The sequence below is a fragment of the Montipora foliosa genome, chromosome 6, assembly GCF_036669935.1.
Source record: "Montipora foliosa isolate CH-2021 chromosome 6, ASM3666993v2, whole genome shotgun sequence".
Taxonomy (NCBI): Eukaryota; Metazoa; Cnidaria; class Anthozoa; order Scleractinia; family Acroporidae; genus Montipora; species Montipora foliosa.
This window is the reverse complement of record NC_090874.1, coordinates 3491846-3516845: the sequence shown is the minus strand read 5'-3', so window position 1 is coordinate 3516845 and position 25000 is coordinate 3491846. Positions and strand designations below refer to the sequence as shown.

The 25000-nt window shown below is 38.6% G+C and overlaps 2 protein-coding genes and 1 long non-coding RNA gene across 7 annotated transcripts in view; 2 read left to right on the top strand and 1 right to left on the bottom strand.

The window, feature by feature from the left end:
• Positions 1-1253: 1253 nt before the first annotated feature.
• On the bottom strand, positions 1254-2822 carry LOC138006345 (uncharacterized). 2 transcript variants are annotated; one of them, XR_011123887.1, is made up of 2 exons: positions 2583-2822; positions 1254-1369 (listed from the first exon to the last, which is right to left on the bottom strand). It is a non-coding gene; the product is annotated as an uncharacterized lncRNA (long non-coding RNA). The 2 variants fall into 2 exon arrangements; XR_011123888.1 differs by having other exon boundaries at positions 2577-2705.
• A 2-nt stretch (positions 2823-2824) lies between these two features.
• On the top strand, positions 2825-9836 carry LOC138006344 (cyclic GMP-AMP synthase-like receptor 2). Of its 4 annotated transcripts, none has more exons than XM_068852608.1 (3): positions 2825-2916; positions 3028-3156; positions 6821-9836. In XM_068852608.1, the coding sequence occupies exons 2-3, from the start codon at positions 3096-3098 to the stop codon at positions 8926-8928; spliced, it is 2169 nt and encodes a 722-aa protein (XP_068708709.1). In that variant the 5' UTR covers positions 2825-2916; positions 3028-3095; the 3' UTR covers positions 8929-9836. The 4 variants fall into 4 exon arrangements, with proteins under 4 accessions (XP_068708709.1, XP_068708710.1, XP_068708711.1 ...); XM_068852609.1 differs by having other exon boundaries at positions 2834-2916; positions 3032-3156; XM_068852610.1 differs by having other exon boundaries at positions 2835-2916; positions 3079-3156.
• A 7773-nt stretch (positions 9837-17609) lies between these two features.
• Positions 17610-25000, top strand: part of LOC138006343 (glutaredoxin-3-like) — a 15552-nt gene continuing 8161 nt past the window's right edge. The window contains exons 1-8 of the mRNA XM_068852607.1: positions 17610-17707; positions 20018-20126; positions 20209-20283; positions 21650-21766; positions 22713-22797; positions 23159-23248; positions 23563-23645; positions 24944-25000. The exon at positions 24944-25000 is cut by the window's right edge and continues 5 nt beyond it. Coding sequence (XP_068708708.1) covers positions 17646-17707; positions 20018-20126; positions 20209-20283; positions 21650-21766; positions 22713-22797; positions 23159-23248; positions 23563-23645; positions 24944-25000 — 678 coding nt within the window. The 5' untranslated portion in view covers positions 17610-17645. The remainder of the gene's footprint in view (positions 17708-20017; positions 20127-20208; positions 20284-21649; positions 21767-22712; positions 22798-23158; positions 23249-23562; positions 23646-24943) is intronic.

The window sequence follows — 25000 nt, the reverse complement described above, 5'->3', positions numbered from 1 at the left end:
GGTGAATTATAGACCGGGTGGTGAATGGTGACACGCTTACAAAAGATATTTTGGCAAGCATGCTGAAAGCGATATTAAAATGGAGTATGCAAAGATGCAAGAACTTAGGCGAATTGAGCTCCACGTTTCTCCAAATTTTAATACGAATTTATAATTATCATGAAAGCAAAATACATCTTTCGCTCTTTACACAGCATCTTTTGTTAAATTTATAGAAGAGTGATGAAAGCCGGCCCCAACAGAAACTGAGATAAATCGGTGAAAAGATTATACACTGTATGATTCACAGAGAGCAGGCAAAAAAGTGCTTCATCCTAGAAAGCCCACTTAATGACATTAAACAGCTCAGAGAAAATTAATTTGCCCCTTGATTTGCTTGCCTTTTAAAATAAAAATTCATCAGATCCTAACCTGATCAAGAGATGTCATTAATGTTATTTTTCTTTCAGAAAGTAAATCCTTTTTTTTCCATATTTAACAATTGACAAGAAACTACAAAAATTTTACAAGGATCAGTTCAGACAACACAGTGCATATTGCAAAACTGATCTAAACTTGAGACATTTCACACATGCATGCTACATTGTACTTGATGAGTTTGAACAAAATCTTTAGAGCATAGACAACTAGGAAACATCCCTGAAAGGGGCATTCCACAAAATCAATATTTTCAGCTGTATAGCAAGAAGTTCACTCTAGCATTATCTGCCGACTGGCGTAGGTGGTATTATCCTAAAAAGATGATTGTATATTAAGTAGATGGAATCCAGTCATCAGTATAATACACATATGCAAGGGCTATTCCATGTGGGTCCCAATGCTCAAGAAGATGTTTGTTTTTAATTTTAATTTTTTCTCTGACAACTTGTCATTGAATGTGTTTGGAGGTGTTCTGGGTTTTGACGTCACTACATGTATCTGAAGCATTACTGGGTTGGCAACTCATCAGATCAAAAGCATTCGCAAAGTTTGCGTGCAGGTGCAAACAACATGTTTTTGCTTGAATATGTTGTCCCCATTTTGTTTTATAAGTACAACATTTAAAAAAGTGGCATCTTAAAGTTCTGTGCTGGTCCAAAAAGTTCACAACTGAAAAAAGGTTAAGGACTGGTATTCAGTTCTAAGAAGAAACTGAAAAGTTTGACAATGTGAAGAGTACTAAAGAAACTGCTTAAAGCTCAACAGCATTGTCTGGATTTCTCAGTGACTTTATCCAGTCTTTTGTTCCACACTACCAACATGGACAAAGTGAACTCAATAAGATTATTGTGGTTTATTGCTGAGAAAAAAAGGCTGAATTTCTTCTCGCTCCTTTTAGAGCTAATATTTCACAAAACTGCCGCAAATAATACCAGGTGGATCCATCTCCCTAAGGACAAAAAACGAAAATGAATGTTATTGTCCATGAGATGCATATTACAATGCTATAATCTACAACATCATAATGATATTATTATTTTCCGAGACACAGGAAACTGCACATATCAGTTTTTATGGGAGCTGTGAAAATTAGTACAAAAAGTCATTCTTATTACACAACCAAGACAAAGAAAACATGATGAGCTAACCATATAAACATAGTATAAACCACACATAAACCAATGACCCTTAACTGTTTGCCTTAACACATGTTCTTAAATTTGAGTCTAACCATAATTTTGCCTTGGACGTTGGGTTGAACATAGATTTGCAAATAATGGCCAGTCAAGGGGGAAAGAAAAATACCATCTTCCAAGTTTTGACATAGATGTTGACACCAAGTGTGTTGCATTATTACAATAATGATAGATCATTATTTGGCGATTGTGGAAGCTAGACTACAATTAAGTCACTCGGGTGCCACTTTGAAGCAGTATTTCCCCGTCAATAATCCTAGGATTAACAGGAAGCAGGGCCTGGACTTTGCACTTTTATTTAACAAATTGTTCTTTTCCTAATATATGGATGTTCCATTAATTAACAGGCCAACAGTCTCCCGAACATGGGTGTATCAGTTGATTGCACAGGGTATTTTGGTGGGCAAGTATTTATGATTCTGTAATCAAGCCTCACTATGGCAAAAAATTAAACAATGTTATTGATCACACTACTGTGCAACTAGAACTTCTTCTGAGTGTAGTCTCAGAGGCCAGTCTTGCAACCAATTTACCTTTTCATTGAAGAAATGCCCTGAGACAGGGACAAAGAACTTCAATATTTTCTATGTAGTTCTGGCCAGTACTTGTGTTCATTCCAACTTCACAAGTTGGCATGGTGTTTTCTTTTAGACAGCTGCCTTTATGGGTGCAGTCAGGAGGTTAAGTGGCTATTGCAGAGTGGCAGCACTCTAAATGAACTGCTGCCTTGGTTCAAGGAGAAGGTTGACAACTTTCAAATAATGCTCTTAGCACATGTTACGTTTAATTAACGCATTGTAAATACATGTATGATTGATTGTAAAGGTGATTTCAGAAAACCCTTCCCAAATTATCTTGTTGATGAAAACTGTAGAGATTACATGGCCAATACCCTTGTGTGCAAACTGAACCAAACGTTGTGAACACTTCATGCTTCAAAAACAAATATGGAACACTCACGATCACCGTAGCCTCGGTTAGTTTTTGCAGCGCATATTCCCAAAGAAATTTAACTGGGTTTGGATCTCAAGGCCCAAAAATTCCACACAAATATATTACACAGATCTGATGTGTCTCCTTAAATTAAATCACCACGATCTCACTTCCAAAATTCACACCGTCAAGCGTTATAAAGTGACACAGGCAGAAGACGAGATCGATCGTGTCTCATGCACGATTTGTGCTCCCTATCTGGCGCATGCGCAGTCGTTTTTCAGCTCTGTCTCTCAGTGTACAATCTTTGCGGAGGCATGCATGCATGCATACACTGCTTATTTCAGTCTCCTCGCCGACGAACAAGGTAACTTATCCAACATTGAGTGTTTTTGCATCCGAGATGATTTATGTTGTGGTTTCAGCTTTATCTAAATACTAGGCGGATTCGAGTACATTAATGTCTTTGATGCCTTAGCTAGATCAGACTATGATGTGAGCTGACACTTGTTTACATCTCCTATATAAGAAGCCTGATCGTGATCGATGTCTGAGCAAAGCAGTATGTCAGATGTTCCATCAGAAACTGATCATCTTTGTGTATCAGGTATGTTTGGAGAGATCATTTGTTACAGTAGTGATTTTTAGTGCACAGTGCATTACTTAGCCTGCGAACAGGCTCCTGAAGGAGCAAGCCCTGAGCAAACATTCGGCCAATCTCGTACCCAGAGTCCTCGGGCTTTTTGGCCAGCGGGTGAGCGCCCGGAGAGACTCTGGGATAATCGACTCCATTTTCCCAGAGAACGTGGGTTCCGGTCTTATTACGTATGCTTCAGTTTAACCGGAAACAGAAAAGAGAAAACCGTAAACAGTAGAAATGGCGGGTTGAAAGTGTTCGAGAAACAAGAATTTTAGCCTTACACACAAAGAAACTGGAGAAATGATCATTGGCTTGCTGTAAGAGCAAGTGAAGATGAAACCTCTGACGCTTTCGGTGAGTGTATTTTTAGTGTTTCAGCGTACATTCCATCGTTCAGAATACCATCGTGCAAGCAACACGATCGACAATTTTTTTGTGGAAACGACACAAATGTCCTCTTCTTCCGCAATTTGATGTTTCCGTAATTATGAATGGCTTCGACAAGACCTTATTCCACGGATTTCTCCTCAAAGAGACTGATGTAATGTTTTCCCACGGTACTTTTGCAATAGCAACAGTTATCACTTTTTAGCAGCGTGGGAAAATTCCCGTGCGGTATAAGACATAATTCAAACCTCGTCGTTTTATTATTTTTGTGATTTATATATTTCTGAGGTAGAAAAAAATCAAACAGCACTGAAACTAATTTTAGATTTTGAATCGCCCTCCAAATTCTGGGGCTTCCGAATTACTTACCGACTTCTTGTCGGACTTTCATTGTTACGCAAGCGGCCAATCAAAAATATAGTTCAAGTCGATTATCCCAGAGTCTCTCCGGGCGCTCACCCGCTGGCCAAGAAGCCCGAGGACTCTGGGTACGAGATTGACATTCGGCTCGAAGCGCCGGGCAATAGGAGCCTGCACGCATTCTCCCAAATCGCCAATGTCTGCGTCCAAAATTTGGACGGAAAGCGGTGATTGGTGGATTATAATTATTCATGACGTATCTTAGTTTTCACTTCCGGTATAGACAAAAATCAAAATGGCGAAAGGAGGGAAGAAGTTCTTCAACGGGCTTCCATGCATTTATCAAGTTATTTGAAGTTTAAGTTGTAATTGAAGCCCGAACAGCGTGATGCAGTGGAGTATTTACTCAACCACGATGATGTGCTTGCCGTTCTTCCTACAGGATATGGCAAAAGCCTTATTTTTCAACTCTTTGCTGTTGCTGCTTCGATTGAAAGGAAAGAGCCACAGACTGTGTTGGTTGTTTGCCCTTTCAAAAGTATCATAGAGGATTAAATTGCCGAGGCCAAAAGTATGGGTATTCTGGTAGCTTCCGCAGTGGATATATCGAAAGACGAGTTGCGTGCTGCCAAACTTCAGCTAATCTTCGGTTCGGCTGAGACAGTTCTGGAAAGTGGAAAGACGATTCCTTGACATTTTGAAGTTTTAAAGACATCTTGCAACATCTACAGTAATCGTTTGGGCTTTCGTGTGTCAGCTTTTTAGCCATACATAACGTTTTTGGAGTTTCTCCACAAAACATGGCGCTCGTACCAAACTTTCACATGTATCATATTTGGCTCGTTGGTTTTGGATTTTTACTTCCAGTGTGCTCTGATTGGTTGAAATTTGACAGTTATCAAGATAATCTCCGCGTGGGAGGCAGCGACGAGTCGGGAGAATACGTGCAGGCTCCTATTGTCCGGCGCTTCGAGCCGAATGTTTGCTCAGCGCTTGCTCCTTCAGGAGCCTGTTCGCAGGCTATGCATTACTAGATGTATGGGGTTGTTCGCTAAGGAACTAATCAGTAAAGTACTAACTCCATAACGCCATGAGGTGTAAACTTTAATGTTTGTTTAATGAATAAATTTCGATTAATCAATTAGCCCTGCAGGAAGGAGGTTAGGTACGGTAGGTGTCCGAGTGCACTACACAAAACGCCTCATCCTTACGTTGGTTTCCTGAAAACATATTATGAGAAAGCTATTTATATATTTTCGCAAATCTCTTGCTATCCTTGTGGTGCTTTTTTCTTAAGAATGAAAGCAATTTGCTTGAAACGCATGCACAGATAAGTTAGCCTTCATTGTGGACCACTAGTCCAGTTGTGGCCCTCTCCCTGTCACACAATGCTACCGGAATTTTGCTTGATAGAGAAAGGAACAGATGCGGACTGAGCTGTATTTCGGGTAACATCAGTTCTGCTTTTTTACTACTGCAAATAACGCTGCTGTGACTGCGTATCTTCTGGAACTACCCCTAGCTTGATTCAAGAAATTTTGTCTGCTGTTTTATAATTAGTGTGTGTTAGCCAGGGTTCAAAGATGAAAAGATATTGCTTCCCCTTAGCAGCTTGTTTACCAGGGTATTTCCTCTTCTAGGAAGGGAGTAAAAAGTTCATTTTCAGCAGAAACTCCCTAGCTAGTAAATTTGTGACAAAAGAAACTTTGCAATCAGCGGTATTGCCGCTGAGCCTGTGTCATTAACAGTCAGTTAATTTCATCAGTCTGTCAGGTGACTCTCTCACCGATGTAGGATTTAATTTTGACCAAGTAATGATCTCCACCCTCAGTACTTCAATGCTCCTCAGTTGTATTAAACAATAAGACTGTATATTAGTTTGACGTAGATAAGAACTCATTGTTGCATGAGTGGACGTGACAATTTGATAATTAGATTTGTTCTTGTTTATCGGTGAAATGAAAAATTATTTTCGTATGAAATAAAACAAACGGTGGCGTGAAAAATAAATTATTGAATTTAAAATGACTGAAACTCAGCGTAAAACAACACCACAATATACAAACATGGAACAAACGCAATACTAAGTTTGTGTCTGCACATATTCTGCAAGGGGGAAAAGGTCTAGTTGACAACCAAGGGAGAGAACAGCATGGGTGAGGACCTCTGTGACTACTGTCAGAGTGATAAATTGCACTCTGCTCTACATGTAACTGAGACTAGTTATCGCTATGCCACTTGTAAGCAGGGTCACAAGTGTTACATGGTATGAAGAAAATCTTCAAAAATTCACAGTGCACTTGGCACTTGGATAAATTATGCAATATTTATGAGGACCCCAGTGTAAACACGCTTTGAATGTAGCGTTGCTTGCATTGACTGGAATAAAAGATTTCTTAGTTGTAAAATTGAGGAGTACAGGAGCTGTAACCCCAAGAATACGATAACAGAGTTATATACTAGGTATAGGTAATCACATGGTTTCCAGGTCAAGTTGGAATTAATTTGCATGAGTGAGTTTTTCAAAAGGCTGAAATTGCATGAGCCGCTAATATAAATATGAAAACACTATGTGGAGGAAGTGCCAGATGACCTAATGAAGTAATTTTTTTGTCATTTGAGAAAAGATTTTCAAAGTTTCTGCACAAAATTTTCCTCGTCATTTTACGTAATGTCATTGGCTTTGGAAATTTCCTAGTATGGTCTTTCAGCCAATTGTCATCCAGAAATGTGTCATTTGTACTAGTGTTACACTTTGTGAACAGGTGTTACACTTTCTGTACTGTTGTTACACTTGAACTGCACCCTTCTCAGCCAATCAGAATCAAGTAATTTTTTCTTATAGGTTATTAATCTTACATTTCCAAAACCTTGTTATTTGCAGTGCCATTTGTAGTAGAGGAATGGGATGAGAAAGCTAGCCTCTCCCCACATCATTTGTCTTACATGATCGCCATTCTTCTACCGAAGCGACTGGTGTCTTTAGAGCGAGAAATCAACATAGAATCCCAGCTCAAAGCATTTTGTGAAGAGAAATGCATAAAAAATGCAATACCTGTTGGCAGTTCAACAGAAGGCTTCAGTATTCCTTATTCTATGTCATATGAAGTAGATTCTCGTCTTGGCACTTACGTTGATGCAGATGTCCTGTTTGTTGAGAATGATTTCCAGATATCCATGGTGGATCCAATACAAGATGTGGATACCCAAGCCATATTAGAATGCGATGATGTTCATCCAGGTTATGGCAGAGTGAGGCTCCTGAAGCACGGTGAGGACCTGAAAGATGTTGTGACCCAAAATGGTAATAAATACTTGAGCGGACAACGAATTCAGAACTCAGTACGCAAGAAAATGACCAGTGGAAGGTCTGAAGATGATGAAACATCCATTGGTATTCATGGTCCAGCAGTATCAGTTGAGTATTCAACTGTCCTGAACACTGATAATATCCAAACCAAAGGTGTTAGAATTCCACTTGACATGGTTTATGCAGTTCAGGTTAAGCAGTGGCCTCCAGAGGCAATTGAATGGGTCCAAAGAGTGAAGAAAGGAAAGTGGCTCGGAGATGACTTGATTGAATCCATTGTATCAGAAGGATGCCAAGTTGTACCAGTCGCACACAAGAACAGCCTCAATCCAGACATAGAATGGAGACTTTCTTTTGCAGTTACAGAAAAAAGAATAGCAAAGAATGCTGTAACTGATGCTCAACGTCAATGTTACATATATTTCAAAATGCTGCGGCACCTTTGTCTGAAAGATTTGGAGGTGATTTCTTCATACTATTTGAAGACTGTGTTTTTCCATGCTTGTGAGGTTATTCCAAAGCCTACCTGGGAGACTCATAGCGGACATTGCTTGCTATACCTGATTGATAGTTTGATAAGTTGTGTTAAACAAAAAAACATCCCAAGCTTTTTTATACCAAGCAATAATCTTGTGGATGATGTGCCAGATGAGAAATGGGGAGATGTGGAGTCAAGGCTCGTCGAAATAAGGAAAGATCCTATAATGCCAATTTTGAAGTTTACAGACACAAATGCTATTAGCTATACAGAGATCCCCTTTGTATTTCGAGAAAATATTTCATTTGTCTTGGAAGACATGGAAAAGTTCAAAGTCCACAGAGACATTAGAAGATCCGCATTTGATGCGTTTTTCACAACTTCCTTTAGAATGAGTTTGCTGTACTTAAACCAAGGTCAACCAAAAAATGCTGTTCAGATTTTAATGGATTCATATCCTACACTTGACCATTTCCTTGGACCCATGCCACTTGTTTACTTTCTTAATGAAGCTACGATCCTGATCCAAGATGGCCGGCTTTACCTTCTTTTGCTTCAGGAACTCCTTGGAATGGCCAACCAACATCCTGACTTCAAGCTGTTAGAGGGAAATCTGGCTTGTGCATACCATGCAGCTTCTTACACCTATCCGGAGGAATCTTCAGAGAGAGCTGAATATCTGCACAAAGCAGAGCAACTTGTTCGAGAAGAAGTGAAATCTCAAAGCTCAAGCTCTTGTGGGGCACAGGTCACATTTGCAACCATTCTGATGTCACAGAGGAAATACAAAGAGGCCATACAAGTCCTTGAAACTGTTGTGAATGCAGCCAACAAAAGTGCACGGGAAGAAATCCAAAGTGATATGACAGAATTTGGATTCAGTGAACAAAAAGTGCTTGATGAAGATTTGCAATCAGAAATTTCAACCCATATGAAAGTAGAAGGGCCATCACTTATTTTTGTGTTTTATTTTCTGGTCAGATGTTTAGTACTGGAGGATGAAGTTAAAAAAACAAAGGCTTTTTTTGAGGAATATCAGAAGGTGTGTGACCTGTGTGAAGATACTACTGGATATAAACTTCTTGGTTATAGTTATTACCAAGTAGGAGACAAACAGAAAGCAAAGGATGCTTTCATGTCAGCTTTGCAGAAAATGCCAGGAAGCAAACTTCTCTTATCAAACATTCAAAAGTGTTCAGAGTAATAAGTTTACCTCTGGTTTGCCACGCAAGATAGGCAATCACGAAGGATCGAGTTTAATTTGGCACTACATTATTAATACTTACAACTTTTTGACTGTTACCTGTGCCACGCAGCATGTGATCCTTGTGGATTACAACTACATATTTCAATCATGAAGGATGATGATTACAACTATGATGACTAATGATATATTTAGTGTCTTTTCATGGGTGTTTGTTGTGCATCAGAGATAAGACAACTCTCTGGCCACTATGTAGACTTCTCTACCTAAATGTGGATGGCCTGTGCTTTTTCTTATTTGTACATGGAAAAATGGAGAATAATGTGCTATTAGTTCAGTGTATTCCAGTATTGTCCTGCCTTTTATGACATTTCTGAATTTTTAGTGTAACATTACAATGGCAGTCACATAGATACATTTGCCTGAAATATTGACTAATGCATTGATTTCAGGAGCGTTATCTACTGGTCAGCAGAATTACTCCAAAACGTTTACAGATGATGGAAGGACATCATTTGTATAATCTACACCACAACCCCTTTAGTATATTTCTACTAGCGTTTTATTATGAATGCTGTTCTCTGATTGGCTATGCTACTATCTATTCTGTGATAGATAGTGAGTAGCGTGACAGTGTGAGATTGTGAACAAAATGACGGCCGTTTCTTGGCGTTTTGGAAGTGTCTGAGAAGAGAATTTAGATTAAGTTCGAACGACCAGTAGAAATTATAAAGTTGTGATAGGCCTGCGCGACTCCTGTTATGCGCAAATGTGTATTCTTAGCCTTTAGAGTTTGGATTTCACGAATATATCTTTGAGCGATTTGCCTCTTTTGTACGAGATAGTGGGAGGCTCTTTGTATATCTCTCTCAGGAAAGGCTGATCCTGTATTAAATGCCATTTACTCATCATGGTCTTCTTAAGTTAGATTAGGCACCGCTGGGTGGTATTGTGTGACAAAAGGTAGAATTTTCCCGTGCGTTTTTTAGTTATTTTTTTTTGTGAAAAAAATACCTCTTAGTCGGCGCGTCGAGTATGTTATGGGTCGATGGATGAGTCAGTAAGTCAGTCAGTGAGTCAGTCAGTGTGTGAGAGATGTACGTATTTCACACCAATCAGATTGGATCTACTATAAACAACCAATCAAATTTCTTGTTGTAAATGTTGATGGTATGTGAGAAGATCTGATCCCGATACAGTTCAGAATGGCCATATTAATTCTGCTATAAAAGAGGTAGAAATATTCATCTATTGGGTTTACTTCGACATTTTCTGTGGGTTAGGCTTAGTTATGGACGAGATGAACTTTGAGGTTTGAAACAGTGCGTGAGCTAGTTGTATGCAAATGAAACGAGATATTTTATTTTTTGTTACAAAAGCAACTTGATACTTTTGTTTTTCATAAGAAATAAATTCAATTAGGCGTCACGCATCGTCGTTTCTAGTTCTTAGGAAGTGTTTTAGAGGAGACGACAATGTTTTGATTTGAACGAGTTCGAACGTTCACAATAGTTAAAAAAGTTCTTGTTGCGTGCAAATATAGGGAGATATTTTTTCTTTTTTAGTTACAATGGGTAATTTGACACTCTTGTTTTTCACAGGGGAGTAAATTCAATTAGCGCTGACGAATCGTCACCACTTGTTCCCACGAGATGTTTGCTATCTTAAGTTTCAAATGGAAACTTAATACTTTGTATTTTTTTATACGAGAATACATTCTCGTCCCCAGAGCCCACGACCCTTCTGGCCTGTGGCAGGGTTCGAGAGCTCTGGCTTGGACCAACAACGGAAGTGTGCGATTCAGGGACTTCCCGTCAAATCTGGCAAATCTGATTGGTTGAGAATACGAAACGAATACTCTGCGCATACTCAGAAAATCGGTTCAAGCCATTGCTCACGATCCTTGCCACAGGCCAGCAGGATCGTGGGCTCTGGGGACGAGAATGATGAGAATAAATTCAATCACAGCTCTCACAAGTTATCTATTGTTTCCAGGATAATAAACTTGACAATTTTGAGCAAAAATTTCTCTTGAGAGTTTGAAGGGCTATGTGACCGATAAGTGAGGGAGTTATGCATGTGCGCGTGTCATATGAATCACAGTGTGGGTTTTATCAAAAAACGAATCAAACTGCCTGTTAGAAAATAAGATGGTATCTGCATGAATCGGGAGACATGTCAGATTACTGTATGTTGTTCAGTCAAACAATTTATGGCTTACTAATTAGATATCTTACCATTACCGATGTAACATCGTATGTACATTCATAAATTCCCAGTTTCTTTCTTGCTGTACATCGCAACCAAACAAACTTGCACAAATCATTACTATCAACAGTTCAACGAGTGCTCCTATCACAAAAAAATAACTCATGCACGCTTTGCGTGCCTATGTTTTCTCTTTGTTGGAGTGCCGACTTTCTCTCCTCGAATTTCACTTCTGAGAGGACTTTGTTCAAGAGAGTATCTGGGTAGCCCCTCACTTGTAGGCGTGATCTGAATTGTGTAATATATTCATCAAAAGTAGTTTTTGAGGAAGTAGTTCGAAGCAGCTTAAGTGCTTCGCCTTTGATGAAACCTTTACTGACCCCTGGTGGGTGGCAGCAAGAGAAATGTGTGTACTGAAATGTTTCTGTCGGCTTGTAGTGCGTTCGCACGTCAAGGATAGATGTATCTTTAAATCTATCGCCTTTGTAAACGCAAGTGTTTAGGAAAATGTTCTCCTTGTCTGATATTTCAGCCGTGAATTTAATAGTTGGATGATATCTGTTCGCCTGTTCAATGAACCCATTTCCTGTATGCTCATGTTCCACAGAGAGAACACGTCATCGATATATCTTTTCCACACAAGTGGTTTTTTTGTGCTGTGATTAAAGATTTCTGTCTCAACCGCTGCCATGAATAAGTTGGCAAAAGATACCGCCATCTTGGTACCCATCATAGGCGTACGGGCACCTTTGGACTTGGGGGGGCGGTGACTTTCTTGCCCGAAAAAAATTGCGAAATGCCCGAAAGGGTGGGGGTTGAAATTGGGATGCAAACGCAGACGTTCGCCATTTTCCCATCTAATGAAACTGCTACCATTGGAAAAAAAGCGCAATTGAAAGTTTGGAGATTTAATTCTATCAACTGTCTCAATTTTATCTAAAACGAATTAAAAGAAAAATGGCGTTGTCCTTCGGCGCTGTATAATCGCAATCGACTTTCCTCTCACATTCTGTACAAATAACGTGTTGACTATAGGGGTGTTTTCTTTTTCTTCTATCAGGCCGCTGATCTGTCGTCTATCCCGTCTGGAAATGGGGGGTAATGTGTACTGTTAAAATCGATTCAGTTCATTTGATCAAATGACATGTTACAGTAGATAATATTTTAAGGACACTGTGCGGTATTTCCCCTCTGATAAAAAGGCTTTTAACTACGACTGGCTTTTATCTACGAGTGAATTTCTTACATACCAGATTTGCTTCTCAGGAATTAAAATTTCATAGGCCAAAAGCAGACAATAACTATGGAACCTCTATTTTTGCTTTTGTTTCATCTAAACCTTGGGAAACTATTTCAACAAATTTTAGAATACTGCCTTACACTTCCTTCTACAACAATACAAACTATACCTTTTAAACACTCAGTCCTGCTCATCTGTATACATGTAACCTGCTTATATGTCTATTGTGTGTGCGGTGTCGCGCAATACAAAATAAAATCAAAAACCACGTATCGGATAAAGTCAAAAAATTGTGGTATTGTAGACGATAAATAACAAAAACAGTTCTCCAAGTTTAAGGTGTGTGCGTTGTCTCAAAGTTGAGATATTCGTCGAAATGTTCCGCACAATATTACAGAGCCTAGTATGGAGCCGCCATGTTGGAGGACCTCTTTAGTCCTCCAACATGGCGGCCAGTAAATAGTGTAAACATCTGGAACTTACTTTGGCTATCTAGTCGACTGATTATCTGAACCGAACCAAAAATTATTTACAAAAGCACTTTTCCTGATACTTAAACTCCTAACACGGCTAAAAATCACGAGATAAGTGTATACTTTTCGACAAATGCGATCTTCGCGTTATGTCACGCACCGCCATAACTTCGAAATTCAAAAGGCGATAGTTTCCAAACGAAGGATGCTATTGAGCTAGAAAGTTGTAAACAAGTATAAGTTTGGTACCTCTTATGCCTGTTGAGGTTAAAGCCTTTAGTGGCTCTTTAGTTTTGGATTTGAGAATTTGATGACGTCACGTGCACACACTCTATATCTATGTTATGCCACCCTTTAATGCTTTTATTCTTCATGTATATAAATAGATTTTTCTCTTTTGCACTTTTTTGATTCCTACAACTGTAACTGATATGTCGTGTCGTTTGTACATGTCAATGACCAACACGAAAGCTACTTTGCGGGTCACTGAGCACATCTTATTTCGGCTATGTATTGTTATATTTCTTGTCTCTTTTTAATTGATGTAATTTTTTCAATACTCTTAATGTCATAATTTTTGTAAAGAGCGCATAAGAATAATAAAATTCTGAAAATCTGGAATGTAATCGATGTGACGTTATTCCGAATTTCTCATTCAAAAGAAAAATTGTTGATAATGCGTCACATTGGTGAAAACAAAAAGGGTCAATATTGAAAACAGGGTATTCCGCCTTTTAGCATGCTGAAGTGCAGTATGTCGACTGTCGACATCGAAAAATTAGCAAAACTACACCGATGAATAAATATGAATAGTGATGAAGATAATGTCTGCCAAATGCATGAACAAAAAATATTCAGTTTCGGAAGTCCTTACCAGATACCACATATCATTTCATTTAGAGACAGTAAAGGCTGAAACAGCAGTCAATACCCTTAAGTTACCAGCTGGGTGACATCAACTCGTATTATTAAATTGATATCTACGGATAGAATCGATCGAATACAATAACCAAATTATTCAATGGAATTCGTGTAGCATTTACCTTTCGCCTTGTTGACCTTGACTGCCGCTTGACCTTTAGTCAACTTCTAAGTTGTTCACTTTTCTTGAACCTTTAACGTCCACGGACTTTACAAAGAATCGAACGAACTTCAATGAGGAAACCTTAAACCTGACCCTCAGGTGAATGCGTCAAAATGTTTTCCCGCCCTCCGCGAAATTGGCGCAAAAATTAGGCGCTAACATGCAGCAGATGTTAGCGAAACGATACACTTCACATTTTACACGATATTATTCAAATTACCAAATCTCTGAAGACATCACTTTCGGGCACACATCCAATCACTGACAAGTATTTAACTAGAAACTTTACTTACAACTTTTGGAAATCACGCCAACAGCATTATTTTACAATGTCTTCTCTAAGTGTCGTTGCCCGAATAATCAAGAACGTTTTGCCCGAAAAATGATATAATTTCCGCAGTTGGGGGGGCTGCAGCCCCCCCCCCCCGCCCCCCCGGCTCGTACGCCTATGGTACCCATAGTGGTTCCATGTATTTGGAGAAAATGTTTTCCATTGAACTGAAATGAATCCTCCTGTAATATAAGTCTTAGCATATCTCTGAGGAAATGGGTTGGAATAGGAGGCACACGGTAGTAATGCCTTCCTCCTGTGGTATGTGCCTCACTCAACCGTAAAGCGTTTGTGGGCATTTACGATTGAGACCCCTACGCAAAGAAAGAAGACAGTGCTTTTAAGTGTGAATATGTGAAAATTTATGGTCAACGTGAATATCCAAGTGGTGGAAAGAGTACCTTCTTTTTGGGTCTGGGTTATCGCCAAGCTTTCGATTATTGTAACGAGTTGAGAATACGAACCATGTTTGGTCTTCCACCGGAAGTGGTTGTCCTTAGTTGGGCCTCGTTCCACTAGGGAACTGACACACGTCCCGCATGTAAATTAGGAGAGAAAAAATAAATGATGTGTTTGAAAAAATGTTGTTTCAGAAAAAAATGGCTGCCTACAACCCGGTGGATGGGGAAGTGGCTTGTTACTTTCGCCATGAATTCACCATGGCCGATGGGGATAAACTCTTTGTCATGGATTGTTGCAAGGAGGGGATGCATCGCTCGTGCCTGAAGAAAAAGTTCCCCGTGACACGAGGATTACAGCGAAATGAAAGCACAACGTTATCGCGATATTTCTATGATAAAAACTTGATCAGGAATTCAATATGTACGTTACAGCACACACCAGGCCTACTCCTGAGTATCTGGCTCCAATTTGTTTCCTCTGGCTGCGATTCAGGCATTGGATGAGGGCCAGTCTCGTGCTTCTCAAGCTGCCTCGCTCATACCCAAAACGAGTTCTTTGTAATTCTGCCATTCCATGACAAGGGAACACTGCCGATTCTCATTTTATAGTTTTTTCATAAGTGTCGGGCCACCCAGTCCTACCAGCAAAATACCGCATCGATTGAAGTTTTTATCTTTCAAAACTTGCCCAAATTGTATCGGTAGGTCCTGGAATCCGTCCACAGAAAGACCAGAGAGACAACTTCACTCGTGAAACGCCTTGTTTACAACAGAGCATTCAGTTAGGCGTCCCAGTCTGCATGAAACCATCTCTCGCCTCTGTCTGAGACAAGACCAGACACGCACGGTTCTTACGTTACGTTTATGCCTATAAAATTAACTGAAATGTCAATTGCTGGTTAAAAAAAAAAAACCAGCATGTTCATTTTTTTTGGTAGGCTAGGTATCGGAAAGCCAGAACATTTACGCATGCGCTGACCGAATGTTTGAACAAGAGAGGAAAACGCAGTACCTCCAGACACCGGCGCTGGAGCGTCGTACCAAACGAGTCATCCCGGGATTTCGGCCCGTGCGATCGCTTTTGGACGCAGTTGGCCCTTCGCTGCTTTCTGCTACCGACCTTGCCTCCCGGTACGGCACCTTTACTGACCCCTGGTGGGTGGCAGCAAGAGAAATGTGTGTACTGAAATGTTTCTGTCGGCTTGTAGTGCGTTCGCACGTCAAGGATAGATGTATCTTTAAATCTATCGCCTTTGTAAACGCAAGTGTTTAGGAAAATGTTCTCCTTGTCTGATATTTCAGCCGTGAATTTAATAGTTGGATGATATCTGTTCGCCTGTTCAATGAACCCATTTCCTGTATGCTCATGTTCCACAGAGAGAACACGTCATCGATATATCTTTTCCACACAAGTGGTTTTTTTGTGCTGTGATTAAAGATTTCTGTCTCAACCGCTGCCATGAATAAGTTGGCAAAAGATACCGCCATCTTGGTACCCATAAAGCAGACAATAACTACCGGAAGTGGTTGTCCTTAGTTGGGCGTCGTTCCACTAGGGAACTGACACACGTCCCGCATGTAAATTAGGAGAGAAAAAATAAATGATGTGTTTGAAAAAATGTTGTTTCAGAAAAAAATGGCTGCCTACAACCCGGTGGATGGGGAAGTGGCTTGTTACTTTTGCCATGAATTCACCATGGCCGATGGGGATAAACTCTTTGTCATGGATTGTTGCAAGGAGGGGATGCATCGCTCGTGCCTGAAGAAAAAGTTCCCCGTGACACGAGGATTACAGCGAAATGAAAGCACAACGTTATCGCGATATTTCTATGATAAAAACTTGATCAGGAATTCAATATGTACGTTACAGCACACACCAGGCCTACTCCTGAGTATCTGGCTCCAATTTGTTTCCTCTGGCTGCGATTCAGGCATTGGATGAGGGCCAGTCTCGTGCTTCTCAAGCTGCCTCGCTCATACCCAAAACGAGTTCTTTGTAATTCTGCCATTCCATGACAAGGGAACACTGCCGATTCTCATTTCATAGTTTTTTCATAAGTGTCGGGCCACCCAGTCCTACCAGCAAAATACCGCATCGATTGAAGTTTTTATCTTTCAAAACTTGCCCAAATTGTATCGGTAGGTCCTGGAATCCGTCCACAGAAAGACCAGAGAGACAACTTCACTCGTGAACCGCCTTGTTTACAACAGAGCATTCAGTTAGGCGTCCCAGTCTGCATGAAACCATCTCTCGCCTCTGTCTGAGACAAGACCAGACACGCACGGTTCTTACGCTACGTTTATGCCTATAAAATTAACTGAAATGTCAATTGCTGGTTAAAAAAAAAAAACCAGCATGTTCATTTTTTTTGGTAGGCTAGGTATCGGAAAGCCAGAACATTTACGCATGCGCTGACCGAATGTTTGAACAAGAGAGGAAAACGCAGTACCTCCAGACACCGGCGCTGGAGCGTCGTACCAAACGAGTCATCCCGGGATTTCGGCCCGTGCGATCGCTTTTGGACGCAGTTGGCCCTTCGCTGCTTTCTGCTACCGACCTTGCCTCCCGGTACGGCATTGAGGGAGAGATATGTCGGCCCCTAAACCATATGTGACAAATCCCACGCCTACTCACAGCTCCAAACCGTCTCTGAATTCTGTGAATTGCGTAATTTTTTGTTTGTTTGTGTATTTCATTTCCCTAAAGTGACTTGTGCATTTGTGTTTTAAATATATCTTTTCAAATTCTGATAAACCGTTCTACAAAGGACAATCAGACTTTTTCGGTTTTTTCTTAACTATTAACTAGGCTTGTATTTTTGGCGGTGACGGCTATAAGGAAGTAAGTAAGTAAGTACTTTCTCCTCAGTACGGTACAATATATGTCTCCATACATAACGCATCCGTGATTGGGTAGTACTTGGTGTAAGCCCATGTATTGCAGGCTCATTGCAGGCTCAAGACAACAGGAAAAAGAACCATGACTTTGCAAGAGGTACAGAATTCTACGGAATTTGACAAAATTTTGGGTGATTCATCGAGGTAAGAATATTTCATCTTCTTAGTATTAAGTTTTATTCATTGCTGCCGTCAAACACAAGCACGATCTCTGTGGATGATCCAAGTTTACAAGGCTGGCGAAAGCTGACAAAAAGGATAGATAACTTAAGCTTTAATAGCAGAAGTTGTACTGCTAAAAAGCAAGAGGCGTTATCTCCTGGAAACCGTTCTTTTGCATGAGCTGGATATTTATTTTTGAAAATGTCACTTTGAGTTGAACGAATGTTTCAAAAATGTTTAATAAATGATTTGTCTTGTATCGTGCTATGTGAAGAAAAAATTTTTGTGTATGTACAAGTTTTATTTACAAAACAATTAAAATAATCAGTCTCGTTCGTGATATCCAACATGCTTTTTGCAGCTGTAAAATTTTTAGCAAGTGGGAACACAGTTGGATCGATGAGGGTTTTCGAGCTACATGTAACTTCTTTTCTTGGTGATGGTAACTACGTACTAAGCTTAAGTCGAAGAGAATTGAATTTGCCCCGAAACTTTTTTCTCATCCCATACCTTGTAAGAAACTATTGCAACTTTGTACACTGCGCTTGCAGTAAGTGCAGTTTTCGGCTTCTTTCTAAACAATTAAATCAGGTCAGGTCAGGCTTTGTTGTGTTTTTTTGCGGAAAGAAAACTAAAATCTCTCCAGTTGGCAACTTAATGACATGTATAGTATAAGCATTGTAATGGAGAAATGACTCTTTTTTCTTCCTTAAAATTAGTTCTTGGTAATGGACTTTCCAATCACTTTCATATATAACTATCCAAATCGAAATAATTCTCAGGTTTGAAAAGAAATTGTTTTCCTTTCTTATTTGAATTCATATAAAATTGTTGTTCATTTTTGCAAGCAGTCATGTTTATTTTATGTGATGTCATTGCTTTCAAGGTCAGCTGGTTACTTTTTGTTTTGTCATCAACCGAAAATTTTGTTTCAATGAAAAAGGGTAGGGTGATGCTAAACACTTGGGTTTATAGAGGACCTTTCATCAGATGCGTGCACAATATGTACAAACAACAACAGATATGCTAGGACAATAAATGAAATATAACTATGCATTATACTCTATAGGTACACTATATCTTAGGGAGTGGCTCAGGGGAAATGAATAATTTATATTAATCTGTCAAACAATTACAGTAATTGGCCATTGATATAATTTTGATAAGAAAACAATGCAGCAACTAAAGGGAGTTCATAAATAAATTACAAAAGGAAGATTGAAAAAAGGAAATAGATACAGTGTTTGATTGTGTTATTGGTGGGATGTTTTTAAGTTTCCTGATCTGTAAAATCGTTATTACCATTCACTTATAATTTCCTCATTTATGCTATGAGAACTCTACACCCTTTGGTATTGAAGTGCTCAAAGGAACTTGAACCCAGAAAGGGAAGGAAGAAAGGGCAACTGAGTTGGTTGCAGAGTACTGGTGTTGTGGTCAGTCCTTTGTAGCCATCGCTGACATCTTTCACTCATGGGTTGGGAGGGCTGGGTGAGATTACTACTGTGCTTAATAGTAGCAGCCAGATGTACCCGTACATGATCATGATCTCTGATTTCAGTCTTTAACAACTGCGTCACTAAGTGGAGGGTGGGTGCCTGAGACATCCAGTTCCAAGACTGCACCATTGGCTGGCAAAACCTGTCAAACTAGCCATGAGCCCTATGCCCCCAAGAAGACAGGCACCCATAACACTGATAAAAAGTGGAAAGCAGAGGGGGAAGGGAGAGAAAAAACCACTTAACGCTCCACACAAAATGCTCCTTATTCCTGCCACACTGATAAATAAGCTCAGCAATCCAAAGCATGAGGAATCCAACGCATGTGCAAATATAACTAAACCACTGACAACAATATTGACTGCATCCACTCCTAGTTGTTAACTCAGATAAACTGCATTTAACTTCATTAAAAATGAGAGATGATGTGACAAGGCAGCCATGTTGGATGGCAACAATCCAAATTCTCTTCACAGAATTTGCGTAATAATAAGGTTTAGTTCCCAGAAGAGAGACAGGTTATTGTTCTTGCCATCCAACATTGTCACATGACATCACATGTGTGCAAGCCAGCAAATGAATAAAAATATCACAGCCATCCCTCCATTTCCCAATCCGTTGTTGGTCTCACCCCAAATGTGCATGATGTTTTCATTTCCACTTAGGTTTTGGATCTAAGACTTTTGGATCTAAGACTTTTGTTTAAGTCTACTTAAACAAAAACTAAATTGCATTTTGTTTTGAACATTTTACTTGAAAAATTGAAAATCTGTAATCCAATCTTTCCTTCCAGTGTTTTGACAGTGATTCATTTTCATGCACCATGGGCCCCACAGTGTACACAGATGAATGATGTTATGCTTGAGCTGGCAAAAGATAATTCACACGTTAAATTTTACAAGGTTAGTCAATGTTTTGTTTTCAATTTTTCGTGTTGAAAAGGAGAATTTTACTTTAGCAAAAATATCCATTTGTTTTTTGCAGCTTGAAGCCGAAAATTTACCTGAAGTATCACTTAAATATGAAATCAGTGCAGTACCCACGTTCCTCCTTTTCAAGGTAATTCTCACTGAAGCAACTTATGTAAATAACGTTTGAATAAGGCATGATGGGTTTCATTCACACCAAACTTCAAAATGGTTGACACTTTGCCAACTGTGAACTGGTGCATTCCAAGAAAAAAAAGAAAATTAAAAGAAAAGAACTTTAATAATTTATAATTTACCCACATGCAAAACTTTGCCATTTTTTGTGGCTCCCCATAGCCATAATTTTCTTAAGACAAGCAGAGAGAAGAGCAGCCAATTATTGTCATAAAAGCAGAAAATAATAATAACTGTTATTATTGTTACTTTATTATTATTATTATTATTATTATTATTATTATTATTATTATTATTATGATGTGTCAAGCATTTCTCAGGGTAAATTGAGTGCTCTGATTGGCTGGTTTTTCAGTTGGATTTTACAGTACAAAGATTTACCATGGAAACAGTCAATTTCCATATTTTTAATCTCTCCCAGGTAATTCAAGTTAGGCAAAACAAAAAGTTTTTTAAAAAGCAGAATTTATTAAAATAAGTTTTTTCATCACACATAGCAAGTGGAATTTAGTTTTAAATGTAAAAGGTTACCATTCAAAGTTGAATGAATGAATGAATGAACGAATGAATGAATATGTAGTTAACCACTTCCCTAGGGGCTTTTCAGGGTCAATGAACAACATTTTGTAGGTGCTCTGCTAGACTGTCTTTAGGGCACAAATGGCAGCTGTGCAGTTTACCATCTTATTAACTGAATAACAAGTAGTTTACACAGCTGCCCCCACAACCGAATGAGTGAGAGACCAGCATAAAGTTTGCTGATGGAAGACAAAGATTATGAACATTCACCAAGTGGAGAAATAACAATGACAAACAATAAACAATAACAATAAAACTTTATTAATATTTAACAATTAAAAGAAGGACATGTACAACTCGCGTATAGTGTAAGCTAGTCGAGGCGAGTTGTGCAGGGAAAAAAATGGAAAAAGAAGAAAATGAACCAATTTGTAAGCTTCAAATAACAGACTATGAAAAATGACAGGAATAAACTATAAATAAAATACAATCATTAGCATCGAAATTAAAGAAAAACTAGATTTACGGGTGGAGCTTACAAAATCGCGTCCATCTTGACCAGCTCACCGCTAACCATATGTGATCACTCAAAGAAACTATGCGATATTATAATTATAATAACTCACTTGCTCAGGACCGTACCAGGGAACCAGTATGGTGCTCGTGCTCGTTTAGTAAGAGGTTAATATTTTGTAGAACCAATTTGTGTTTGAATTTGTATGATTGCCAATTCAGAATAGTAACTGTTGTGGAAGTTTTCAAAAAATCCTCACTAAGTTGAGTCATGACCAATGATTTTGTAGAACCAGAAGATTGTGGATCGGTTAGATGGAGCTAATGCACCCAGTTTGACTAAGAAAGTACAGCATCATGCTAAGGCTATCACACCTGCAGTTTCACTGGAACAAGACACAAAACAGGTAGGTTGTGGATTGTTCATTTAAAAAAACAGTCATGTTAGTCAAAGTTTAAATTTATTTAGCTAAATAAGAGCCATCCTTTGTGATTACTGATCTACTGTGCTAAAAAACACAACAACTTGTAAGCAATGCAACTGTTATAACATAATAGTCACAATGTCACACAATATTCATGGTTGCAAAATGTCTAATGACTGAAAGTAATACCAGTATCTAGCACTGTCACAGCCGTGTTAAAAGTAATGTAAAGTGAAATATCAGGAAGAAAATTTGTCATCCTGACATGTTTCAGTGGTCAGTTTAATTTATGTCCAGAAATGCAGGTGATTAAAATGCAAGCATGATAATTATTGGTAAACACTATGTAGTGTCCCTTTAAATCCAAAATGCAACTTAACTATTTAAAAAATTTAAAAAAAACTGAATTATTTGCAACAATGCAAAGGACTACATGTAAGGTTAGGATTAGTTCAAAAAAAAAAAAAAAAGAAAGGTTAGGATTAGTTGTAGCAATGAAGAGCTCCTGTGACTGTTTGTTTTCACTTGAGGATACTAGAAAACTTGAGGGGTATTTTTGAAGGCAAATTATGTAAAAGTTGAGGAGAGGGCTGAGGGAGCACTTTGACATTTATCGTACAGAACCTACATCTTCATAATCCTTTTATCATTGTATTAGCTGAACTGAGCAGTCTTTTAGGAGTCTTTTGATTTGCTAATGCCTACAAAGTGGGGTCAATTTTGTTTTATTATCTTCCTGTGGAAGTTAATTTACTTTTATCAAGTCATCTAGCTACATTGGGTTTATTAACCCATTGACTCCTCAGGGACCCCAGTATGCCTCCAGTTGACAAGTAAAATCCTCTGGCATTAGACAGAGTAAAGTCTGTTAAGTCTCGCTCCTAGGAGTCAATGGGTTAATGATGAATGATAATTAACCTTTTTTCAGGACATAAATACAAGATTAAAAAATATTATAAATGGAGCACCCTGTCTTCTTTTCATGAAGGGATCACCTCAAGAACCTCGCTGTGGTATGTGTTAAAAGTTAAAGGGAATGTTGAACTGTGTTTGTCCAGCCCTGGGTGTGTCTACTTGCTTGCCTTTTTTTTATTTTATTTCAATGACTGTTTGAGTAGAATTGGGTGTAAATGTGGTAACCGTTTTGTTTTATAACATTTTATTAGGGCAAACTTTTTAAGTTCACAATCCCTCCTTTAGCTGTGACTGGTAATTCAGATTATTCAACTTTTAATTGATCCATGTTTCAGAACTGTACAACAGAAAATTATTAATGTGATAGTGCTTCTTTTAGTGCTTAATATTGAATGTGAATAATAATCATTATTATGGCCTGGTTTAACAGTGTATTATTTTATTCATTCTATATTGCAGGATTTAGTAGACAGATGGTGGAACTTTTAAATGCGCAGGGAGCAAAATACAGTCACTTTGACATTCTAACTGATAATGAAGTCAGACAGGGTATCTATGCATCCATTTCCCTTTTGTTCTATGTAGCAAACAGAAGATGAGGGACCAGTTGCTCTAAGTCTGGTTAGCGATAACCATTGGTTAAGAGGTATCAAAAACTATAGGTTTCCATGCTATTTAATACTATTTAGCGCTAACCATGCTTTGAGCAACCCCAGGCCAGGGGTATGAGTCAAATGGTGTCAGGTTGTTGTATTCCATGAAGTCCATCCAAGATCCCAACCAATGGATTGAAGGGCTCCACCGAGGATCTCACACTTGCACTCTTGTCAGTTTCAACACATTCCATCTTTTTTTTTTTTCAGGCTTAAAGGTTTATTCCAACTGGCCAACATATCCACAGCTCTATGTCAATGGTGAATTATTAGGAGGCCTGGATATTGTTAAGGTTGGGTAGTTCCTAATTACCAGTATTTTAATGTATCTCAACTGAGTTAACTTTGAATAAGCATGCAATACCATTTTTACTTATGGGTCCTTATCATTTTTGTCTTGGAATTTGCAATGACATGTTTTGCTAAAACTGTCCAGGAAAAAAGGCAAAAAGTGTTTTCATGGAGAAGAGGATGTTTCTGGAATTTTTCTAGCAGCTGATGATCACATTGTAATTGTACATAATTGACATTAGTTTTTTTTATTTTAAACTTATGAAAATTTAATATCTTCAATAATAATATAATAATAGGTTAGTATAATGACATAGACATGTGATTATTGAAAATTCTGTGAACTGATTGGTTGATTGGTTGCACTTGAGGTGATAATTATGTGTCAATGACCTAAGCTTTTTTTTTTCTTTTTCAAAATGGCCACAAGCCATTTTGTTGAGGTGACAGACGAACAAATTGTCCATAAATTATTTTTCAAACAATCACCTATGATTATTTTTCACCTCAGGCTCGGTGAATAATTATTATTAGTATAGGAAATCGCACAACCTCACGTACAATTCTCAAATTGCACTCTCCTAAAGGCTCATGCAATTTTGAGAACTTTCAAAATTACTTGTACCTATTAATCATGAATTGCACAAGCAGGTCGTGCGATTTTTTTTTACAGTATACTCAACAAAATTAGTATCAACCAATCAGAATGCGGTAACAGTGAACTTTGCACATATCTCCTCCAATCCTTTCGTGTTTACTTCAGAAACCTTTGAAACTCTTGGTCTAATGTCTGAAATCTTTGAAAGACTTCGGTTGAACCTCGGACACCTTTTAAATTCTTCCGGTCAACTTCGGAAATCTTCGAAAGATTTCGGATCAACTTCAGAAATCTTTCGGAAGTCTTTGGATGCTTTATGGTCGCCTTCCAAAGTCTCTTAATTTCAGAGAACTTTGTGTCAACTTCAGAAAGAAAAGTAATTGGTACTCCTGGAGGGTATGATTTGGGATTAATTGTACTCCTCTCGTCCAATAAGAATCCAGTAATTTGTTTGAGTGTACTATAAACAACTAAATTGTTAATTACTCTGTGTGCTATTAAAATTTTTAAAATAATTAGGATAGTATGCACTCTCATTGGTCAATGATTGTGTAAAGATGAGAGTATGGAAACACGGCTGTAACTCTGTCTCGGGTTTGCATAACAGTCTTGAATTCTCCCAACTCCCCTGAATGTTTAGATGAGGCTATGGATACATGGAAAACGTCCTCAATTGCTTAATCTTTGATTTGTCTTCCTCAGGAATTGGCTGCAAGTGGAGAACTGGCCTCAACATTGCCTACAAACTCTGATCTTACT